The 19,939-nt window shown below is 41.0% G+C and overlaps 1 protein-coding gene and 1 long non-coding RNA gene across 8 annotated transcripts in view; one reads left to right on the top strand and one right to left on the bottom strand.

Annotated features, from left to right (window-relative positions):
• LOC144274714 (uncharacterized) overlaps positions 1–9,523 on the bottom strand; it is a 37,886-nt gene extending 28,363 nt beyond the window's left edge. The window contains exon 1 of the long non-coding RNA XR_013347935.1: positions 9,397–9,523. This is a non-coding gene — a long non-coding RNA (uncharacterized LOC144274714). The remainder of the gene's footprint in view (positions 1–9,396) is intronic.
• Positions 9,524–9,548: 25 nt separating this feature from the next.
• The window catches only part of MON2 (MON2 regulator of endosome-to-Golgi trafficking), a 158,003-nt gene continuing 147,612 nt past the window's right edge, over positions 9,549–19,939 (top strand). For 6 of the 7 annotated variants that reach the window (XR_013347902.1, XM_077833626.1, XM_077833604.1 and 3 more), the window contains exon 1: positions 9,549–9,791. Coding sequence is in view for 5 of the 7 variants with exons in the window: in XM_077833626.1 (XP_077689752.1) it covers positions 9,681–9,791 (111 nt within the window). In the remaining 2 variants the exon portion in view is untranslated. The remainder of the gene's footprint in view (positions 9,792–19,939) is intronic. The other variant, XM_077833615.1, reaches the window with a different exon arrangement.

Here is a 19,939-nt window from a genome sequence, read left to right as displayed (position 1 = left end):
ATATGATAAGTACTATATCCAACAATTTCTGTATATATATTCATAATGCACACAAGAATATTAGTAAAAGGAGAAAGTAAACTTGGGATTCTCCAGCCTTAGGGGCCCAGTTCTGCTGCCACTGAAAACAACAGATTTGCCATTTTCTTCATTGCAAGAGGACTGAGTCCTTAAATGCAGATTAGGACTAGGCATATATAGAATAGGAGGAATAGACACCTGGAATTAATGTAATCTGCTACCTTAATATCGTTAATTTAATAAAAGGGACTGAGACATCCTTTGGAGTATGCATGTAATGGGTCCCCGAGGGAACTTTCTGAATCAAAAGATGTCTCTTCGATATTTTAGCTGGCAGCTAGGACCATGAAGCAACACTGTGATTCCTCTCACTGTTCACCACAAAACATCCTGTAATTTAATAATATGTATTCTCTGGGAAAATGCATATTATAAAGCAATTTAACATGTTTCTACTCTGAAATGTGACCATGGACTTGTCTACACAAGAAAGTCCCACCACTTTACCTTAAGGTATGATTTTAAACTGATTTAGTTAAGTAAGTGCAAGAGGTTGGGAGGATACTATTATTTTAGGTTTAAACCAGGCTTATTTTGGTTTAGGTTAATTTGATTGGGAACAGGCTTAGACTAAACCAAAATAAGCCACTTCTAAACTGAATGTCCATACAGGGATTTGCACCAGGTCAACTAAATTGGTTAAAAACGGATTTAAGTCAAACAGGTGCCATTTCTACATTTAGACAAGGCCACTGTCAAAAGAGAAAGGAAGGCTTGTCCTGTGGTTAAGGCCTAAGCAAATCTGAATTCAGGTCCCAACTCTGTCACAAATTCTGTGTGTAACTCTGATCAAGTAACTTATTCTCTCTGGGCCTTAGTTAACCACCTATCAGGATAATAATCCTCCCTTTGTCCAACTTCTCTATTTATACTGTAAACTCCTTGGGGCAAGGACTGTCTTTTACTATGCCAGTCTTGGTTAGGGATGTAATTAACGCTGCACGTCTTTCACAGAGGTTATGGAAGTCATGAATTCAGTGACTTTTTGGGACCTCTGTGACTTCTGCAGCAGCCAATGTGGCTGACCCCAGGGTCGGCCGAGCAGCTGGGATGGCCCTGGGGCCAGAAGCACTGGCTGCTGCTTGGGTAGCTCCAGGCACTGGCCTGGAGCTACAGCGGGGCCTTGGGACGCACCCCCTGGAGCTGCAGCAGGGCCCCAGGGGGCCCCCCTGGAGCCTCCCTCCAGAGCAGCAGCAGCGGCAGCGCCCCAGAGGGTCCCCCTCCCTGAAGCACCTGGGAGTCCACCAGAGCACCTAAGATTTAGTCGGGGTATTTATAGTACAGGTCACGGGCCGTGAATTTTTGTTTATTGCCTACGATCTGTCCATGACTTCTACTAAAATACCCGTGACTAAACCATAGCCTTAGCCATAATACAAATAACAGGATCAGTATAGGGCTTGTCTACACAGGAAAATTATTCTGGAATAAGGTAGAGTGTGACTGTAAAGCAGAATAGCTATTCCCTTTTTCCAAAACTATTCTGGAATAATTCCATGTGTGGACAAGGCCTTACTCAACAGGTCTGCTCCTGTTGTGTATTCAGAGTCATATCTGCAGACTCTCATAACAAAATCATGCTTTTTACGCCTGTTAATACTGCACAGCCAACGCAGATATGAAAGAATGAGAGAAATTATGTTCCTTCTGAACTGAGCTGAAAATTGAAGATGAAATCAGGTTGAGCCTCACTAACATATGTCCCCAGCTGGAAAAACTGTGCAAGGAGAAGCAGGCATATCCATGCCATTAAGAAGACTCCTAGTCTGCAAGTTATTTTATATTTTATTTACAATATTTGATTCTTTTCTAATTAGTAGATAATACGGTTGGGTCTTTACTTACACAGCACAGAAATTCAGATTTTACACTAAAAAAATTGAATACATAATATAGTTTTCAAAGTTGGAAAACTATTTTTTAACTCAAGTAATAACACTTTTTAGCAATTTTGTTACATTACTGTATTGCTTATAGTTCACTTTTAAACAAAATTGTGTTTTCCCTAGCTGAATGCCACATTTTGCTCTCAACGTTTTTTTTAAAGTGTAATTTTACTAAAATTATTTGATTTCAAAGATCTTGAAGCATTTCTTTGAGTGCATATTGCTAGGGCTTTCTATCATTCCAATTGTTTACATTAAAATGAAAAGGAAACATGTACATTGTTTATTTACTGTATTAGAGTTTATATGTATGTGATAATTAAAATTAATAATTTTCTTCAAGAAGTGTTAATAGTGGGCCACAGTGCCTATTGCAGCTGCACAGGTGGGCCTCGGGGAAAAAAGTTTGGGAACCCCCGCGATAAAGGTCTATAAAATCATGAATAGTGTGGAAAAAGTAAATAGAGAAGTGTTATTTACCCTTTCACACAATACAAAACCAGGGATCACCTGATGAAATTAATAGACAACAGGTATAATACAAACCAGAGGAAGTACTCTTGCATACAATGCACAACGAACTTATGCAACTCATTGCCATGGGATGTTGTGATAGCCAAAAGTACAGCTGGGTTCAAAAAAGAACAGGATAACTTCCGGGAGGAAAGGTCCATCAATGCTATTAGCCAAAATGGTCAGAACAGAACCCTATGGTTGGGGTGAAACCAAATCTCTGACTACCAGAAACTGGGAGTGGATGACGGGTGGAGCATTCCAAAATTGCCCTGCTCTGTACTTTCCCCCTGAAGCTCTGGTATGGACCATTGTTAGAGACAACTACTGGGTAAGATGGACTGTGGTGTGGCCCAGTATGCCAGTTCGTACATGCTCTTATGTTCTTACCCAGAATATCATTTAGCCCACTTGTTAGATGCATTTGGAGTATAATGTCCAGTTTCAGTCACCATAGTTGAAGACAGACACAATTAAGCTGTAGAAAGTTCAGCAGAGGACAAATACAATGCTAACTGAAATGGATGGAATTACATTTTAGATGCAGCACTAAAACAGCTATAGTTAAAGTTTTGTCAGTTTGTATGGATATTAGGAAACTAACAAAATCTGGGATTTAGTCTTGAGAGAGGATGTTTTAAAATTAAATGACATGTCTGAAGTATTTAAAGGTAGCTAAAAGATGTTACAAAAGTAAGCTTGATATACCTGAGGTGGTTGGGAAAACTAAAGAGGGAATAAGAATTTAAAGAAGCGTTATATTATAGGAAGTTAATAGACTAAATAAATTTAGTCAACTAGCTCTCAGGAATTTAAGCAAAAGTTGGATGGCCTTATAAATTTTAAGGAGTCCGGAATAGTGGTCATTTTTGTATTTGGGAATAACCTACTACCCTTTCTGGGGGTAAAAGAGGAAACCTTTTTAGCTGTTCAGGTTCCCCTCCTCTCACCCCATATTAGCGATAGGTTTGGAGAGGAGGTTTCTCTGCATAGGGGTGTAACACTGTCCAGAGTGGCTCACAGCTCTGAGTGCCAATCTCCGTTCAAACTGTCAGAAAACAAGGCAGATACCTCGAACTGGTGGTATATTCTATCATTAGATTTCACCAAGCCAGTAACAAATCTGCACTCCTGGACAACTATATTAGTCTTACCCTGGAACCACAGACAGTACCCTTAAGCTCTCCAGCCCCTACTTTACCACCCAAACAAACTGGACTTTGTGATGAAAGGTTATTAAAACCAAAATTCACCACACATTAGGTTACTCCCGATCGCTAGGGGCCAGTCACTTACCCCAGGTCAATGGATACTCTTGATCTCACCAAAGACAATGCTGTAGCCAATTTCTCTAGTAAACTAACCAAAGATTTATTAGCTAGGAAAAAGAAATGAGAATTATTGAGAAGTTATAGAAGGTAAAATACATTACAGGTGAGTCTAAGTTTATAGTGCAAATGATAGCAGAGATGTAGTATCTGCTAGTTTTCTGTGTCTCAGGTATACCTCTGTCCAATCACTCAGGATTCCCCCTGTCAGAACCTATCACTTCAGAGATACAGAATCACAAAAAACTCCCAGGGTTTATTTTTATAGGTGTTTTCCCTGGAAAGCAGTTTGTCAAGTGTTCCCATCACAGCAGGGGTCTGCAAATATCCCATACTTTGAAGTTAGCATGCTTCTTCTTTTGCAGCTCCAAGCCTCCAGTCCCATTAGATGGGCAATTAAATTACAGATACATACATAATGCATTTAGTTACAGCAATCCAGACAATCTTTCACTAGTTTTCATGAAGTTTTTGCACTTTAACTAAATTCTCATCCTAATACTAATGCACCTGTGATCTAGGATTATCTAATTATAGGGATACATAATGTAACAACATGTAATCTCATAGCAGACAACAGAATACAGATAGGTGAAGACAATGCCATTAACGTTCCCTAGTTTTCATGAATTTAAAGTAAATGTAATTACCGGGACATATGCCATGTAAATATAATGTGATAACATCCCCCTTTGTTCTACTCCAACAAGTGAATTGGTTCATGCATATTAATACACTTACCATTTCTTTGAAATTCACACACACGTGAAATGACCTATGGCTCCAAACTGAGCTAGTCTATCAGCATCATGGGTGGAGGAGGGGTATCAATCAAAAATAACTTAAATTATTTTGGAAATTTACTTTGGATTGATATGGTGGGGTTGTCATTAAGTCATTTTGGAAATTAAAGGCCTATAGTCTGCTTCTGATTCTATACTTTTAAGTACCTAGAAAAAACAGCTGAGTGACAGGTACTGTAGCACAAGAGATAATATGACTGACACTTTAAACATCATGAACTAGTCTGCCTTTGATTTACAAGTTGTAATCAAATAGAAATAACTTTCTGTATTGTAATACACACAATACACAAACTGCAGGCAACTATCTTAGAATCAAATGTTTTACATTCCAAGATATTTATAATTACTGTTCCTAAATGCTTTCATTATTGTCTTTAAGCAATATTTTAAAAGGTGAGCTACATTAAAACAACCTGATGGCTAGATTCTGTCATGCTTACTCATGTGGAGTAATACCTTATTCCTTCAGTAGTCCTTGCTGAAGAGTAAGTCACTACTCTATCTGAAAAAAAGAAAAGGAGGACTTGTGGCACCTTAGAGACTAACAAATTTATTTGAGCATAAGCTTTTGTGAGCTACAGCTCACTTCATCGGATGCATTCAGTGGAAAAATCCGATGAAGCAAGCTATAGCTCACGAAAGCTTATGCTCAAATAAATTTGTTAGTCTCTAAGGTGCCACAAGTCCTCCTTTTCTTTTTGCAGATACAGACTAACACGGCTGCTACTCTATCTGAGTTAGGGTGGAAGAATCTGGCTTTAAGGTAAAAGTCATGTCTTCCATACAAGCTAATTTTTCAGGCAACCCATAATGTTGATTATGGCTGAACTGGATCTTAAAGTGTTTGTCTTTCTTTATTAAACAAAGAGAACATTATTTACTGTAAATTAACAGGTACTATATTTTATTACACATTCACCAGCTTGCTTGTTTAGGATATGATGAAACAATTCTTATTCATTACACAATTGTAAGATAGGTAAACATGGCCACATAGTTGTCTTTCCCATATTTTGATTACAGGGATAACAACTGTATGAAAAGCTTGTGTTCAGAAAAATTCCACCCAAAATATCAATTTTCTTTTACAAAGAAAGATACCCTTCATAGTAGCAAACCATTTCTATGGCCCCAAATCTGCAAAGGCTTGCACGTATGCTTAACTTTAAGCATGCAAATAGCCCCAATCAGTGGGATGCCTTGTGTACTTAAAGTTAAGCATATATGTAGTCTTTGCAGTATTGGGGTCTAAGTTTCCACAGCAGAGACATGCACAACTATGAAAAAGAAAAACGGAAGTAAATAATTAAGAAAGCTAACTATCAGAAATACTTGACTGTAGTCATAAATTGTATTACAATTATTTCCTCATTCTCTCTAAGGAAGTCATCTGTGTTCTCCTGTGAGCATATAATTTGGAATGGTCTGTAAATTACCATAAAGACTAAATAGCAGGATGTAATAATTTATGCAAGAGAGCTCTTTAGAAACTATTTAGTTAAGTCCTACAGAAGTCAATAGGGCTACTCATGTGTTTATAATTAAGTATACTGGATTAGGGCCTTAGAACTAGATATCTGATGCTTTCATGCTGTTATGAAACATGCTTTCATGTTAGTATTTCACTAAACAATCTCTCAGTTTAGTGAAATACTATGGTTGAAATCTTGGCTGCCCCCTCCCCCCCTGAAACTAAAGTGAATTTTACCATTGACTTCAATGGGAGCAAGATATCATCCTTTGAGTTTTAAAATGTTTAATGCGTTCATTTTTTCAACATGTAAAATTTTGAAATTAATAGCCAAATGATGCAGCGTATTTCAAACGATATATAACAAAACCTTTTGCTGAACATTAAATATATAAATCAAATAATTCTCTTTAAAGTGACTTTTCAGCTTCTGACCTCTACACTGCATATTGAGATTTTTGTTTTTTAAGTCAGTATTGTTAGTCCAAACACCAATTTCAAGCATGGGGTAAGATGCAGAGAAGACTATTGTATTAGCCTAGATTTTTTTACTATGTATTATTTGGTTAACATTATGTTTCGATAGGAAAAAGAAGAAGAAAAGGGGATGCCAATTTGTGAGACATACCTTTTATGTTTGGGTGTAAAATAATCATGAGAGTAAACAAGATAAAATGAAATATGGGAGAGCCATTGCCATGACACAGTCAATGCTGCGTTCTGTTTCACACTTCAAGCGGAAATTCATCTTCTTTGTTTTGTATGAAAACCACAGTGTATCTGCTCAAAATTTTCAACACGATCTTTGAGTAAAGCTTGAATTTTCAGAGGAGTTTCAAGAAAATTGGTTACTTAGTTTCCAAATTATTATCAATTAAGAACTGTCCCAAAAAATGTTTACTAAGTCTCATCATTTTTCAGGCCCCTCTAGCTTGAAGTCTACAAACCACAGAAAGTAAAAATATGTATGCAATGACACTTTAGTGGGCTCTCTAGGGTTATGTAATTATTTTGTTAATTAACAAAAGAAAAAGAAAATTAGTGTTTGTTGTCGCAACTGGATTCTTATGCAACACAGATAGCCAACTGTGAAGTAGGGCTGGTTTGAAGGCCAAGACCTCTAAGGAAAAGTTCAGCTGGTTCAGGAGTGAAGCTAAAGTGTTTTCAGTGGGTTCAGGAGTAAAGCTCCTGAACTGGCTAAACAGTTTTACGGAGAACATCATCTTTAACAAAGCACTACCTAGTGTGTAGACTAGAGCAGTGCTACTCAAAGTGGTGGTCTGTGGACCGGTGCCGGTCTGTGTGCACATTGGAAAAAAAAATTGCTGGTCCCCCACATCAGATAGCTTGAGAAGCACTGGACTAGTGTATCCTGTTTTTTGTGAAACCATTTAGCTGGCTCAGCACAGAAGCTCCTAGTCTTTGTGAAAATATCCTCAATTCCTACTTTGACGAATAGGGTCTTTGTGAAAGAGCCCAACTGGCTGGGAAGCAGATCCCATTCTTTGTGAAAGAAGCCACTGTTGTGTCACAGATCCCTTCTTAATTAGCAATATACATTATAATTGATTTCTTAAGCACCATTTTTAGCTAATGGAAATCATGGAAAAAAGTTACCAACATGAAAAATTCACAAAGGAAAAGTTTCAGTTTTACAAAGGAAAGAGAAATGTTTCATAGATAGCAAAGGAAAATGAACAGTTTGTTTCATAAAACTTTGACCATCTCTACTTTTGAATGCTTTATATGGGCAATACATTACTACTTACTGTCACATGCCTCTAGTAAAAAGTTTTCCACAGTATGCATCCGATGAAGTGAGCTGTAGCTCACGAAAGCTTATGCTCAAATAAATTGGTTAGTCTCTAAGGTGCCACAAGTCCTCCTTTTCTTTTTGCGAATACAGACTAACACGGCTGTTACTCTGAAACATGCCACTAGTAATGTGCTTTCCCTACAAAACTGGAGCTTAAAACAGTAGAGAAGAGGATTTTTTAGCCTAGTAGCATTTGTGCGGCGTAGCAGAGGAAGATCTTCAACAAGACAGAGACTAATTTCATAAAGAAAAGGATCTTTGTGAAAGTGCCTCTTCATGAAAATGGAACTCCTGAGCTGGCTGGGCAGTTTCATGAATATCTTGTTTTTCATAAATGTGCCCAGCTGCCTCAGAGCAGTGCTGGCCTGTGCACTTTTACAAAGATCTTGTTCTTTTGCGAAACTAGGCACTAGTGTGTTGGCAACCTTTATTTTAACTCCCCCCCCCCAACTGGAAAATGAATCGTGCAAAAAATACGACTTAAGGTTGCATATATAACATACCTATAATACAAAAAAACAAGGAAATGAAAAAGGAATATAACAATATCTGCCTTCTACTCCTTCACAAAGAGATCACATTACCACTAAAAAACATACACCACACAACCTTAATTTTGCCCCAGTAGATACCAACCAGCCTTTCCCCAAATCACTCAGCAGCATAAAACAGACCCAATCTTCCTCACACTAATCACTCTGCATTGCTCTTGAAAACCAATCTGGCTCATGCTTGGGGAAGGGCAGCTGGGACGGGAGTCCGGCATCTGGATAATGGGGAAGAGCTGGGGCTGTGGTGTGCTGCAGGGCGGGTGGGTCTAGCGAGGCTGGAGGAACAGAAAGCATCCCAAGGCGCATAGTGGCTGACACCTCAACTTTTAATTCCCTTGCTGGTGGGTTGCAGAGCTTCTGCGACCCTCCCGAGCCCTTTCGCCTGCAGTTCTCATGGCAGGAACGCCAGGCGGGCAGATCAGGGCGCTGGGGCGCCCCTTTTCCCAGGGTCCTCGGGCACGGGACCCACTGGCCCAGTGGCTAATGCGCCACTGTGTGGTACGTGTATTATAGACGGAGCCAGCTGAACACGCACCCAGCCTAAAGCGCTGTGGGCGCTGCGGTTACTGTGGGACACGCTATTTCAATAAAATTAAAGGCGGACTAGTGGCACCTTAGAGACTAACAAATTTATTTGAGCATAAGTTTTCGTGAGCTACAGCTCACTTCATCAGCCCGAATGCATCCAGCGAAGTGAGCTGTCGCTCCCAAAAGCTTATGCTCAAATACGTTTGTTAGTCTCTAAGGTGCCACTAGTCCTCCTTTTCTTTTTGCGAATACAGACTAACACGGCTGCTACTCTGAAACCTCCTATTTCAAAACGGACAGCCGCCCCAGGGTGCAGGGCTGGGGCTGGCCGGGCCCCTCAGGGACACGCTGACGAAAGGCGCTCGGCATCACTTGTGATCCCCCGCGAGCCCGCCTGGGGCGCGCCCGCAAAGCACCTGAGGGGACGGTCTCCCGCCACCGGCAGCGACGAGGGGGCAGCACCTCTCCGCGGGTAGGTTCGCAGCCCCGCTCTCCCCGCCCCCGGGCCGTGCGTGCGGAAGTGGGCCCGACGCGGCAGCGCCGCCGCCCGGGATTGTGGGAGCGGGAGGGGACCGACAGGGAAGGTTTCCGGCGCTTTCGCGCAGACGTGTCCGGCCGCGGCCCCGCGGAGCCAGCCGCTGTCCCGGCCCGTCCTTTCGCTGCTGCCGCCCTCGCCGCCTCAGCGCGGGCCGGCGGCGCCATGTCCGGGACCAGCAGCCCCGAGGCCGTGAAGAAGCTGCTGGAAAACACGCAGGGAGACCTGCGGGGCCTGAGCCTGGAGTGTCGGAAGAAATTCCCCCCCGTCAAGGAGGTGAGGGGCTGGGGGCGCCCTCTCCTCAGGCCCTGGGCCAGAAGGGGGTGGGGCAGCGTCCCGTCTCACCCCCTGCCCAGGGAGCCCCCTCAACTAGGCTGGCGCCTGGGAGGGGCAGGGGGGCCCGGGCTGCGGTGTGCGTGAGTGCGTGGTGGGTGTGCTGAGCCCGCCAGTGCTGGGCCGGTAACCCGGGTTGTGTTGCTGACAGCTTGGGTCTGTCTTTGCTCCGGTTTATAAACCGTCGGGAAGCTCTGGTGCTTCGAGTTGGATTTGGAACTTTTTAAGCCTAGTCTCTGCCCAGAGGTGGGTGTTTGGGGGGGGAGGGCTGGAGTTTCGTTCAGACTAGTTCAGCAGCTGAGCTCACCTAGTGTGTTGAAAAATGCTGCTTGTCGTCCCCCCGCCCCACCAAAAAAGTCTTATGGACTTTTCATAATCAGTTCAGGTGAGGGTTCAAATATGAAATTTAGCAGGGAGATAACCCTTAGAAAGGAGAAATGACTGAATGATTTGATGAAATTTGCCTGAAGCTTGCCTGAGTTATGAGGCTTTGCACATTTTGCAATTATATTGTAAATATTTAACAATAGCAGTATTTTTAACAGGAGTCACCTATGGTAAAAGAAAGGGAAGGTAGGCTGCATTAGGTGTATATTGCTAATTTAGGCCCTGGTACTGTGGGGGCAGATCCCTCTGCTTCCATGGCACCCCATTGACTTTCGTGTGGCTTCATATATGTACAGGGTTCCAAATTCGCAGATCTAGTTGTGACGCTGAGGTGTTATCTGTGGAGTGGATGTGTACATCTCCACAGTGAAGTTTGTCTCCAAATTCAGTGTAGTTTGTTCAGAACCACTGAAATCTTTGTCAGCAGGTAAAGTTATCCATGATGCCAGGCGCACACTAAGAGAATCAGAGCTCTTTATGAACTCTTTCTTTGGGCATGTGCTTTACGTATCAACAAGTTGTTTTCATTTCAGGTGAAGGACCTTATTTTCTTAAAAAAAAAAAAAAAAAAAGCTTTGTTTTTTATTCATGAAATTTCTACTTTAAGATAATAAATTTGGTTCCATTCTGAAATCAAAATTAAGGTTGCAAATGCAATCTTAGACATCGTCAACTTCAAAATCATGCTTGTCCGAATTTTTTACCTCTTTTCTTAACGTGTCAAGATTACTATAGCTGAAAGAGAGAGGATTTTCCTTTTTTTATTATTTTATGCATTTAACAATATTTTGTGTGTAGTTAGTTTTTCCTTATTTCACCTTGGTAGTCTGTCACTTCCCATTTTTTGTGGGTTTTTCATACACAAACAAGAGGAGGAAAAACACACTTAAAACCATAAAAAGGATTGTAAAACCACAAAAACTGAAAGGTTGTGTTACCTGAAACAGCTAATTTCTTTTGACTACATTGACAGTGTCTCTTTAACTCTGCTTCATTTTGCATATGTAGTAATGATGTAGTCTCTAATCACGTGATCATATATCTCAGATAATACCATGTCATAACAATTTTTCATTCTCATTGTAAAGTGCTTAGTGCAGGGGTTCTCAAACTTCATTGCACTTTGACTCCCTTCTGACAGTAAAAATTACTACAGGACCCCAGAAGGGGGACCAAAGCCTGAGCCTGCCCAAGCCCTGCTACCCTGGGGTGGAGGGGCAAAGCCAAAGCCCCACTGCCCCAGGCTGGGGGGCCAAAGCCGAAGCCCAAAGGCTTCAGCCCCAGGCAGGGGGCCTGTAACCTTAGCCCTGCTGCCAAGGGCTGAAGCCCTCGGGCTTGGGCTTTGGCCCTGGCCCCCAGCAAGTCTAAGCCAGCCCAGGCGACCCAATTAAAATGCAGTCGCAACCCACTTTGGGGTCTCGACCCATAGTTTGAGAACCTCTGGTTTAGTGAATGAAGCAGAGCTAATTGTTAAACATTTTGTCTGAAAATTAATCTATTTGTCTGACTTAGAGTAATACCCCAACATATAACATGTTGCATGGGAATCTAGGTTGCAGACATTTTTTTATGATATACTGTTTTACTTGAGAAATAATATGTGATCATATATGTTTGCATTGTTGTTGTAGTTACTTCACCTTGAATGGTATCTTAGAATATGTATATGCAGCGTCGTCCCAGGATGTTACAGAGACAAGGTGGGCGAGGTAATATGTTTTATTGGACCAACTTCCGTTGATGAGAGAGACAAGCTTTCAAACCACACAGAGCTCTTCTTCAGGCCAACTTCTCTCTCACCAGCATAAGTTAGCTCCAGTAAAAGATTGTACGTACATCACCCGCCTGTGTCTCTTAGGTTATGTTTTAACTACTTAGGGATTATATTTAGTTGTGACGCTATGGGTATGTATACACTGCAATTAAAAACCCGCGGCTGGCTTGTCGCTTGTGTCAGCTCACTCGGGCTAAGGGGCTGTTTAATTGCAGTGTAGATGTCTGGGCTTGGGCTGTGGCCCAAGTTCTGGGACTCTCCCACCTCACAGGTTCTAGAGCCTGGGCTTCAACCCGAGCCCAAACATCTGCATTGAAGTTAAACAGCTCCTTACCTCAAGCTCCAAGCCCCATGAGCCCAGTCAACTGGTACGGGCCAGCCATGGATTTTTAATTGCAGTGTAGACATTACCCTATGAGAACGTTTCCCAGACCTGAAGAAGAGCTCTGTGTAGCTCAAAAGCTTGTCTTTTTCACCAACAGAAGTTGGTCCAATAAAAAATATTACCTCAGAGAATCATTGTGTTTGCTAATCTGTGAGGTTGAGAAACCTTGGAATTGCTTCAATTATGAATAGCTGTGGCATGAGGAGGAGAGAAATCATGAAACACACTCTTCATCTCCCCCCTCACCCCCACCCCCAAGTCTTAGATGCTTTTTCACAGCATATGTAAGAGCATGTATCCTGAAGCTCCAACAGTTCAGCCAGCATCATTATCCTTTATTCTAGGCTTATACGTTTTTGTAGACCAATAGAGGTGTACCTGGTGATTTACTAGGTGATGTCACTTACAATGACATTTGATTCTGGGCAAAATGGGTTGTACAAAAAAACAAACAATCAATCAAAAATTCTAATGCCTTGAGAATACATTGCTGGCAATATTTTGGGTATAGTTAATGTGCTATACTTAACCTTTCTGTAATTCAGGTGTTCTCAAACTTCATTGCACCACGGCCCCCTTCTGGCAACAAAAATTACTACATGACCCTAGGAGCAGGGACCAAAGTCTGTGCTTGCCCGAGCCCTAGTGCCCCAGGGCTTCAGCCCCAGGCACCAGGGTCTGTAACCTAAGCCCCGCCACCCAGGGCTGAAGCACTTGGGCTTTGGCTCTGAGCAGTGGGGCTCGGGCTTTGGCTTCAGCCCTGGGCCCCAGCAAGTCTAATGCCAACCCTGGAGACCCCATTAAAATGGGGTCGCAACCCACTTTTGGATCCTGACCCACAGTTTGGTAACCGCTGCTGTAACTGAATGGAAAAAACATCAGTTTGCTATTGAAGTTGACATTCAGACTGTACCTTGTGTTTTTTTTCATTTTTGGCTGTGTCATGTAATGGTTTACAAGTCTTATTTGTATCTCTATAGATTTACACTATTACACAGAGGTGTTTTGAAAATGAAAAATATAGTCTGAGGCTGAAGAATGATGTGATGATCATAAAGTTGTGAAATGCCTCATCAGTTTTTATTGGCAAAGTTAATTACACTGATGCAGAATTTACTCCAGTTTACTACAGAATTCTATTTCTGTACTATAGTATAGTATAGGTCTATATACAATATATATGTTTATCATTTGCTATAATTATTATTTTGTTTTTAACATATTAGGCTTGGTAGTCTTTGTCCTTTTTTGGCAGGAAGTAAATACTTAACTTCTAAATTTGGATTGAACTGCATGGTATTAATAACCCAAAACACAACTAACCACTATTTGAACCTATAGGTGTTGCAGTGCTAATGCTGGGTGTTAGTGCAAAATGAACTGATAATGTTATTTGTAATTATTTAATCAGAGCGAATGATCTGGCAGCAAATAATTTGGCAGGTGTGCTACCAGTACTATAGAGTTAATATTAAACAACATGCTTATTTGGATTTGGCAATTACCACATTTTTAGCTATTAGGGAATTGGAATTAGGAATATTGTTTTATCCTGGTGTTTAAAATAGTTATTGGATTAATTTGTGTGACCACTGACTTTCTAAGTATTAGAAGAAATATAAGTTAAAGAAATATAAGTTAAGCAACTTCAGCTACACAAATAACGTAGGTGAAATCGACATACTTCAATCGACTTACCGTGGTGAGTTAACTGCTGCCTCTCCCCCATCAACTCTCCCTGCGCCTCTCGCTCTGCTGGAGTACAGGAGTCGACAGGAGAGTGCTCAGGGGTCGATTTATCACGTGTAGTCTAGTTTGACTCAATCCCCACTGGATCCATTGCTGCCCGCTGATCTGGCGGGTAGTGAAGACATACCCTTATTGAATTTCATCCTATTTTGTCCACATCATTTTGAATATGAATCCTATCCTCCAAAGCACTTTCAACCTCTCTTAGCTTGGTATCATCCACAAACTCTCTATACAATTATCTAAATAATTTATGAAGATATCGAACAGAACCAGATCTAGGACTGATCCCTGAGAGACCCCACTAAATATGCCCTTCCAGCTTAACTGTGAACCACTTATAACTACTTTCTGGGAATGGTTTTCCAGTCAGCTGTGCACCCACCTTACAATATCTCCATCTAGGCTACATTTCCCTAGTTTGTTTGAGACATTTATGTGAGACAGTACCAAAAGCCTTACTAAAGTCAAGATATCACATCTTCTGCTTCCCTGATAGCCACAAGGCTTGTTACCCTGTCAAAGACAGCTATTATGTTGGTTTGACACCATTTGTTTTTGACATTTTGACAATTTGCTGTTACTTGTCACCTTATTTCTAGGTGTTTGCAAATTGATTGCTTAATTATTTACTCCATAATGAGTGAAAGTAAAAAGGTTCTATTGGTATCTCCTGTATTTTAGGGTGACTTCTGCTGAAATAACTTGGAACAGCAGACATTAGGGACTAAGTCATTGTTCAAATACTCTTTCTTTTCTTTGCTTTCTTTGTCTTGTTCCAGACTGTCCCTTAACATAAGTTAGAGAAAAGGAGTACTTGTGGCACCTTAGAGACTAACAGATTTATTTGAGCATAAGCTTTCGTGAGCTAGAGCTCACTTCATCGGATGCATTCAGTGGAGAGACATGGTGAGCGAGGTAATCTTTTATTTGACCAACTTCTATTGGTGAAAGAGACAAGCTTTTGAGCTACACAGAGCTCTTCTTTCCAGACCTGAATTAACATAAGCTGCTATTCTTGAATAGTAGTACTTTCCCAGTTGAGTCAGCATCTGCATGAATTGAAATGGAATTACACAATTTTAGAGTAAGTTCAGATTACTGTATTTGAAAGCCACTATGCAAGAATGCAGCCAGAGTTGTGGTGAAAGGAAATCCTGCAGGATAACAAGAAAATGAAGGAGGACATAGAATTCTCACTTGCAAATTAACTCTCTGCATGTATTTTTTTTAACTGATAGTTTTAAATTCATTTCTATTCATAGTTGTTTGAAATACCTTCAAAAAAAGCTTAGAATATTTTTATACTTTCCATATAACAATTTTTTCATCCTTGTGTCTGATTGTGTTCCTTTCTTCAACATTAAATGTTTAATTCTCCTGGTGTCTCTTGTTCACCCACCTTTCTTACCCACTTTCATTTGGAATGGAGCAGAAACGGACATAACTGCTTTTGTTGATGAGTTTCTTTGAGTTTTATAGAACTTTTCAGCCTGCTAAAATATTGTTTTGGAATCAGTATTGTAGACTGATATCACCACAGATCTGGGGAGAAGGTTAGGGCCTATTCTGCAACCATTTATTCATATAAATAAATCTTGCTTCAGCAAGTAGTCCTATTGACTGAGTAAGGGTTGAAGAATTAGGCCCTGAACTGCTGTAGGACCAAGAAAGGGAGTGCAAACTTGGTGGGGGTGGGGGGTTGTTTCATTACAGTGGAAATGATATGGTTTTGCTGTGCAAAAGGACAGAATTGGGTGAGCCTCTTCATGAGCTCCTTCTGTGTTGCTTTGAACAAGGAAATGTGGGAGGATCGGAGCCAGGCTTATAGATGTGTCAACATACACACAAAATGGTTCCACAACAGTCCTTTGTAGTAGTTGTAACAATAATACCTAGCTGTTATATGGCATTTTACATCAGTAGATCTTAAAGTGCTTTACAAACCAGGTCACTATTGTTATCTCTGTTTGACAGATGGGAAAACTGAGTCAGAGAAGTGAAATGGCTTGGTGAAGGCCACAGTCAGCTAACTTTAGAATTAGGGACTTCCTGACTCAACTTTAGTGCTTATTTTTGTGAACCATCCTGCCTCCTGTCCATCAACTCTGTCTTAAGTGTCACTCGAGTTAAAACTCAAACTTTGATTGAGAATGTTGCCAGCCTTTGTTGGTTTGTAAAACTTCTAACATTTTAAACATAATGGTAGGTGGAGCATATGGGGAAGCCTAAATTCTTTCCATTGTACTGTAACAGGTAGGCAAGGCCCTTCAATTTTTGTTTTTATTTGTCTAACATTTCATGGGAATTTATTAGTGCTTGTTACAAAAATTTTAAAAAGTGAAAATTACTACAAAAATTAACTTCACAGCTTTCTGGGTAAATATCAAGGTTAATATTGGGAGACAGGAGAACAGAAAGAAAGCAACAACTAGAGAAAAATACAAATATTGAAAGTAAAAGCAGTTTAATGATGTGATTTATTTCATGATCTGTACATTAAAGGTATGTGCATATATGCACTTCTATGGATGAGTCTTCCACTACATTGCCGTACTTTAATGATAGCCTTGCATTTACACTTAGATTAATTTATTAACATAAATATATCTTCCTAATGTTGTGTTTTGGATTTTTGTCATACTCAATATTTTTGTGTACTTGAGTGTTCCACAATTTGGGTGAAAATCAGTAAAAATTAAATAATGGCTTTTATAAACCCCGGAAATTTTTCTGATTAAAAATTTGTAAAAAACTGAAAATGAAAGGCCTTACATGTAGGGACAATAGATCATGGCCAACATCTCAATATACACGCAGAAGGCAACAAGTCACCAGAGAATTGTGCTTTCTGTAGCTCACATCATCAGGAAGACATAATCTCATTCTGCATTAACTGTTGCTTCTGAATGGTCTTCAAATATAACCCCATGCTAAGCATGTTGTGGTAATCCAGTCAGAACCTGTACAAACATACATAGCTATTGCATCTTCCACACTGAAGTTTGGAGGCACAAATGAAAATATATCAGACTCTTTGAATGAGAAAGATGAGAGAAAAAATCTCTTCAGAATCTCACATTTATCTTTGTGCAGATAAATGATTGTCTAGTGCCAGTCTTTGGTATTTCTTCAGGTAGGAGTATAGTAGTTTGAACAATCCCTCCCACTCACCAGGACCATAAGTGTGTTGGCTGATTGTGTAGACGATGGTTTCAAAGACTGCTGATAGTATAAAAGAACTAGATGCCTGATCTCTGCCCATAACTACAAAGTGACTAATGTATTCTGTATGCCATGCCAGGGAAAAAGCTAGAATAAAAGGGGCCAGGGGAAATGACTAACCTCCCATTGACTTCTGTGGGGCCAGGATTTCACTGTAGATTGCACCAAAATGGCTTCTCAATAACTTATTTAAAATCAAAAGTTTAGAAACATGTCTGTAGAACTAGCAAGATTACCAGCATAAAGAATTCTTCATCATTGGCCTAACAACCATTTGTTTGAGGAACCTGGCACCTAGCATTCCCTTTCCTTTTCCCAAATCTTATACTTTGTTCTTGTACAACATTCAGAGAATTGAACCATTTTATTTTATCCGAGCAGCTAAAACATTTTGTCTGTGACCTGGCCGCATCTTTTCCAGGTTCCTTTGCACCAACATCATCCCCTTCCAATCCACACAAAATGCAGCTGCTAAAATTATCTTTCTTGTCTGATAATACTAACATTTAGATCAGAGGTGGGCATACTACGGCCCGCGGGACCATCCTGCCTGGCCCTTGAGTTCCCAGCCGGGGAGGATATCCCCTAGCCCCTCCCCTGATGTTTCCCCTCCCTTGCAGCCTCATCTCGTCGCGCCGCCAGTGCTCTGGCCCGCTGCTCCTGCTGCACAGCGCGGGTGGCGTGGCTGCCAGCTCCTGCTGCTCTGAGTGGCATGGTAAGGGGGCGGGGAGTGGAGGTTGGATAAGGGGCAACCCTAAGGGGATTGGATAAGGGGCAGGGAGCAGGAAGCGGTTGGATGGAGCGGAAGTTCTGGGAGGGGGCGGTCAGGGAACGGGGGGGTGGGGGGGTTGGATAGGCGTGGGAGTCCCAGGGGGGCCTGTCAGGGGGCAGGGGTGTGGATGGGGTCGGGGCAGTCAGGGGACAAGGAGCTGGGGGAGGGGTGCATAGGGAGTGGGGTTCCGGGGGGCAGTCAAAGGACAGGGAGCAGGGGTGTTGGATGGGGGTGGGTCCTGGAAGGGGGCAGTCAGGGGGTGAGAAGTGGGAGCGGGTGGATAGGGGGCGGGGGCCATGCTGTTTGGGCAAGTACAGCCTTCCTTACCTGGCCCTCCATACAGTTGCGCAATCTCGATGTGGTCCTCGGGCCAAAAAATTTGCCCACCCCGATTTAGATTGTAATTATTAGGTTTCAGTGTTGGCACACCTTTGATATTTGAGCAGATCATACATCTGTTATATTTTTTTTTTTTTTGCAGCCTGTGTGCAGGCTCAAGAAGGTATTATTTCAGTTTACATTTGGCTCATGTTTAGAATGCTTTGTTCACAACCTTAATAGCTGCAGACTTGGACTTGAAAAATTAAATTCTTCTTGGGTTTTGCAGCAAAGTCTACAGTTATTGAAATCTACTGGGCCCTAAAATAGTAGAATAATCTGTTTTGATGATTCTTGAGAAGACAGGCTTGAGTAAATACTTTGTGTTTCAGAACGCATTATGAGTGATGAAAAGTTTAAAACATCTGAATGCGAATATTAAAAAATTCAGAACACATTTGGAAGTAAAATATGTAGCTGGAATGATGTATAAAAGCAAAGCTACAATAACATTTTCTAAGAAAAAGCTCTAATTCAGGATATCTGTGAGATTTACTATTATGGAAATATATATGCATATGATTGGACATTTCTGCATAATAGTCACATCATTAATCTCATTTCCCATACCACAGTCATATCTTGAAATAGTGTGAACACATTGCTGTTGTCTTATTTATTTATTTTAATATGGCGATATACCTATCTCATAGAACTGGAAGGGACCTTGAAAGGTCATCGTGTCCAGTCCCCTGCCTTCACTAGCAGGACCAAGTACTGTCCCTGACAGATTTTTGCCCTAGATCCCTAAATGCCCCCCTCAAGGATTGAACTCACAGCCCTGGGTTTAGCAGGCCAATCCTCAAATCACTGAGCTATACCCCCCCATCTGCACTAAAGTAATGACTTATAATTTATGGTCATTTTGGGTCATTTTGTTAAATACAAAATGAAAACTACACTTTAAACAAGAGTCTGTCTTCCTAACCGGGGGCAATAAAACAATACCAATCACTGGACAAGAGAAATAGTGATAAATTGGTAAAAACTGCTCTTTTTTTAATCAAACAGTACGTGTTATAGTAAGTATGAAAATGATCCTAAATAATATTGAACATCCCCATCCAGTCTTAATGTTTAAATTGCAGTGTGTGTAAGGTTTTACTACCATAAGCTATCAGCACTGAAAGTGCTAAAGGCCTTTTCTTAAAAAAAAAAAAAAAAGAGAGAGAGAGAGATTGATTTTGATTTCACTTTTCTCTAGTAAGAGCTACAAACCTTAAGGCAATTTTGAGGCTCTAGAGGTGACCCAGCAGTCTAGTCAAATTGCTAAGACACAAATTACCATTTAAATTCCTGGTGGTAGAGATTTTTTGAAATGCTTTCTTTGTTCCAATTATTAAGTCTGAGCAACTGGAGGAGTTGGTGTCACATTGCATCCTTTGTAATATCAGACAAATCTTGAATAAAAGCCCACAACC

The sequence above is a fragment of the Eretmochelys imbricata genome, chromosome 1, assembly GCF_965152235.1.
Source record: "Eretmochelys imbricata isolate rEreImb1 chromosome 1, rEreImb1.hap1, whole genome shotgun sequence".
Taxonomy (NCBI): domain Eukaryota; kingdom Metazoa; phylum Chordata; order Testudines; family Cheloniidae; genus Eretmochelys; species Eretmochelys imbricata.
The sequence above is the reverse complement of the archived record's forward strand: the minus strand, read 5'-3'. Positions and strand labels throughout refer to the sequence as shown.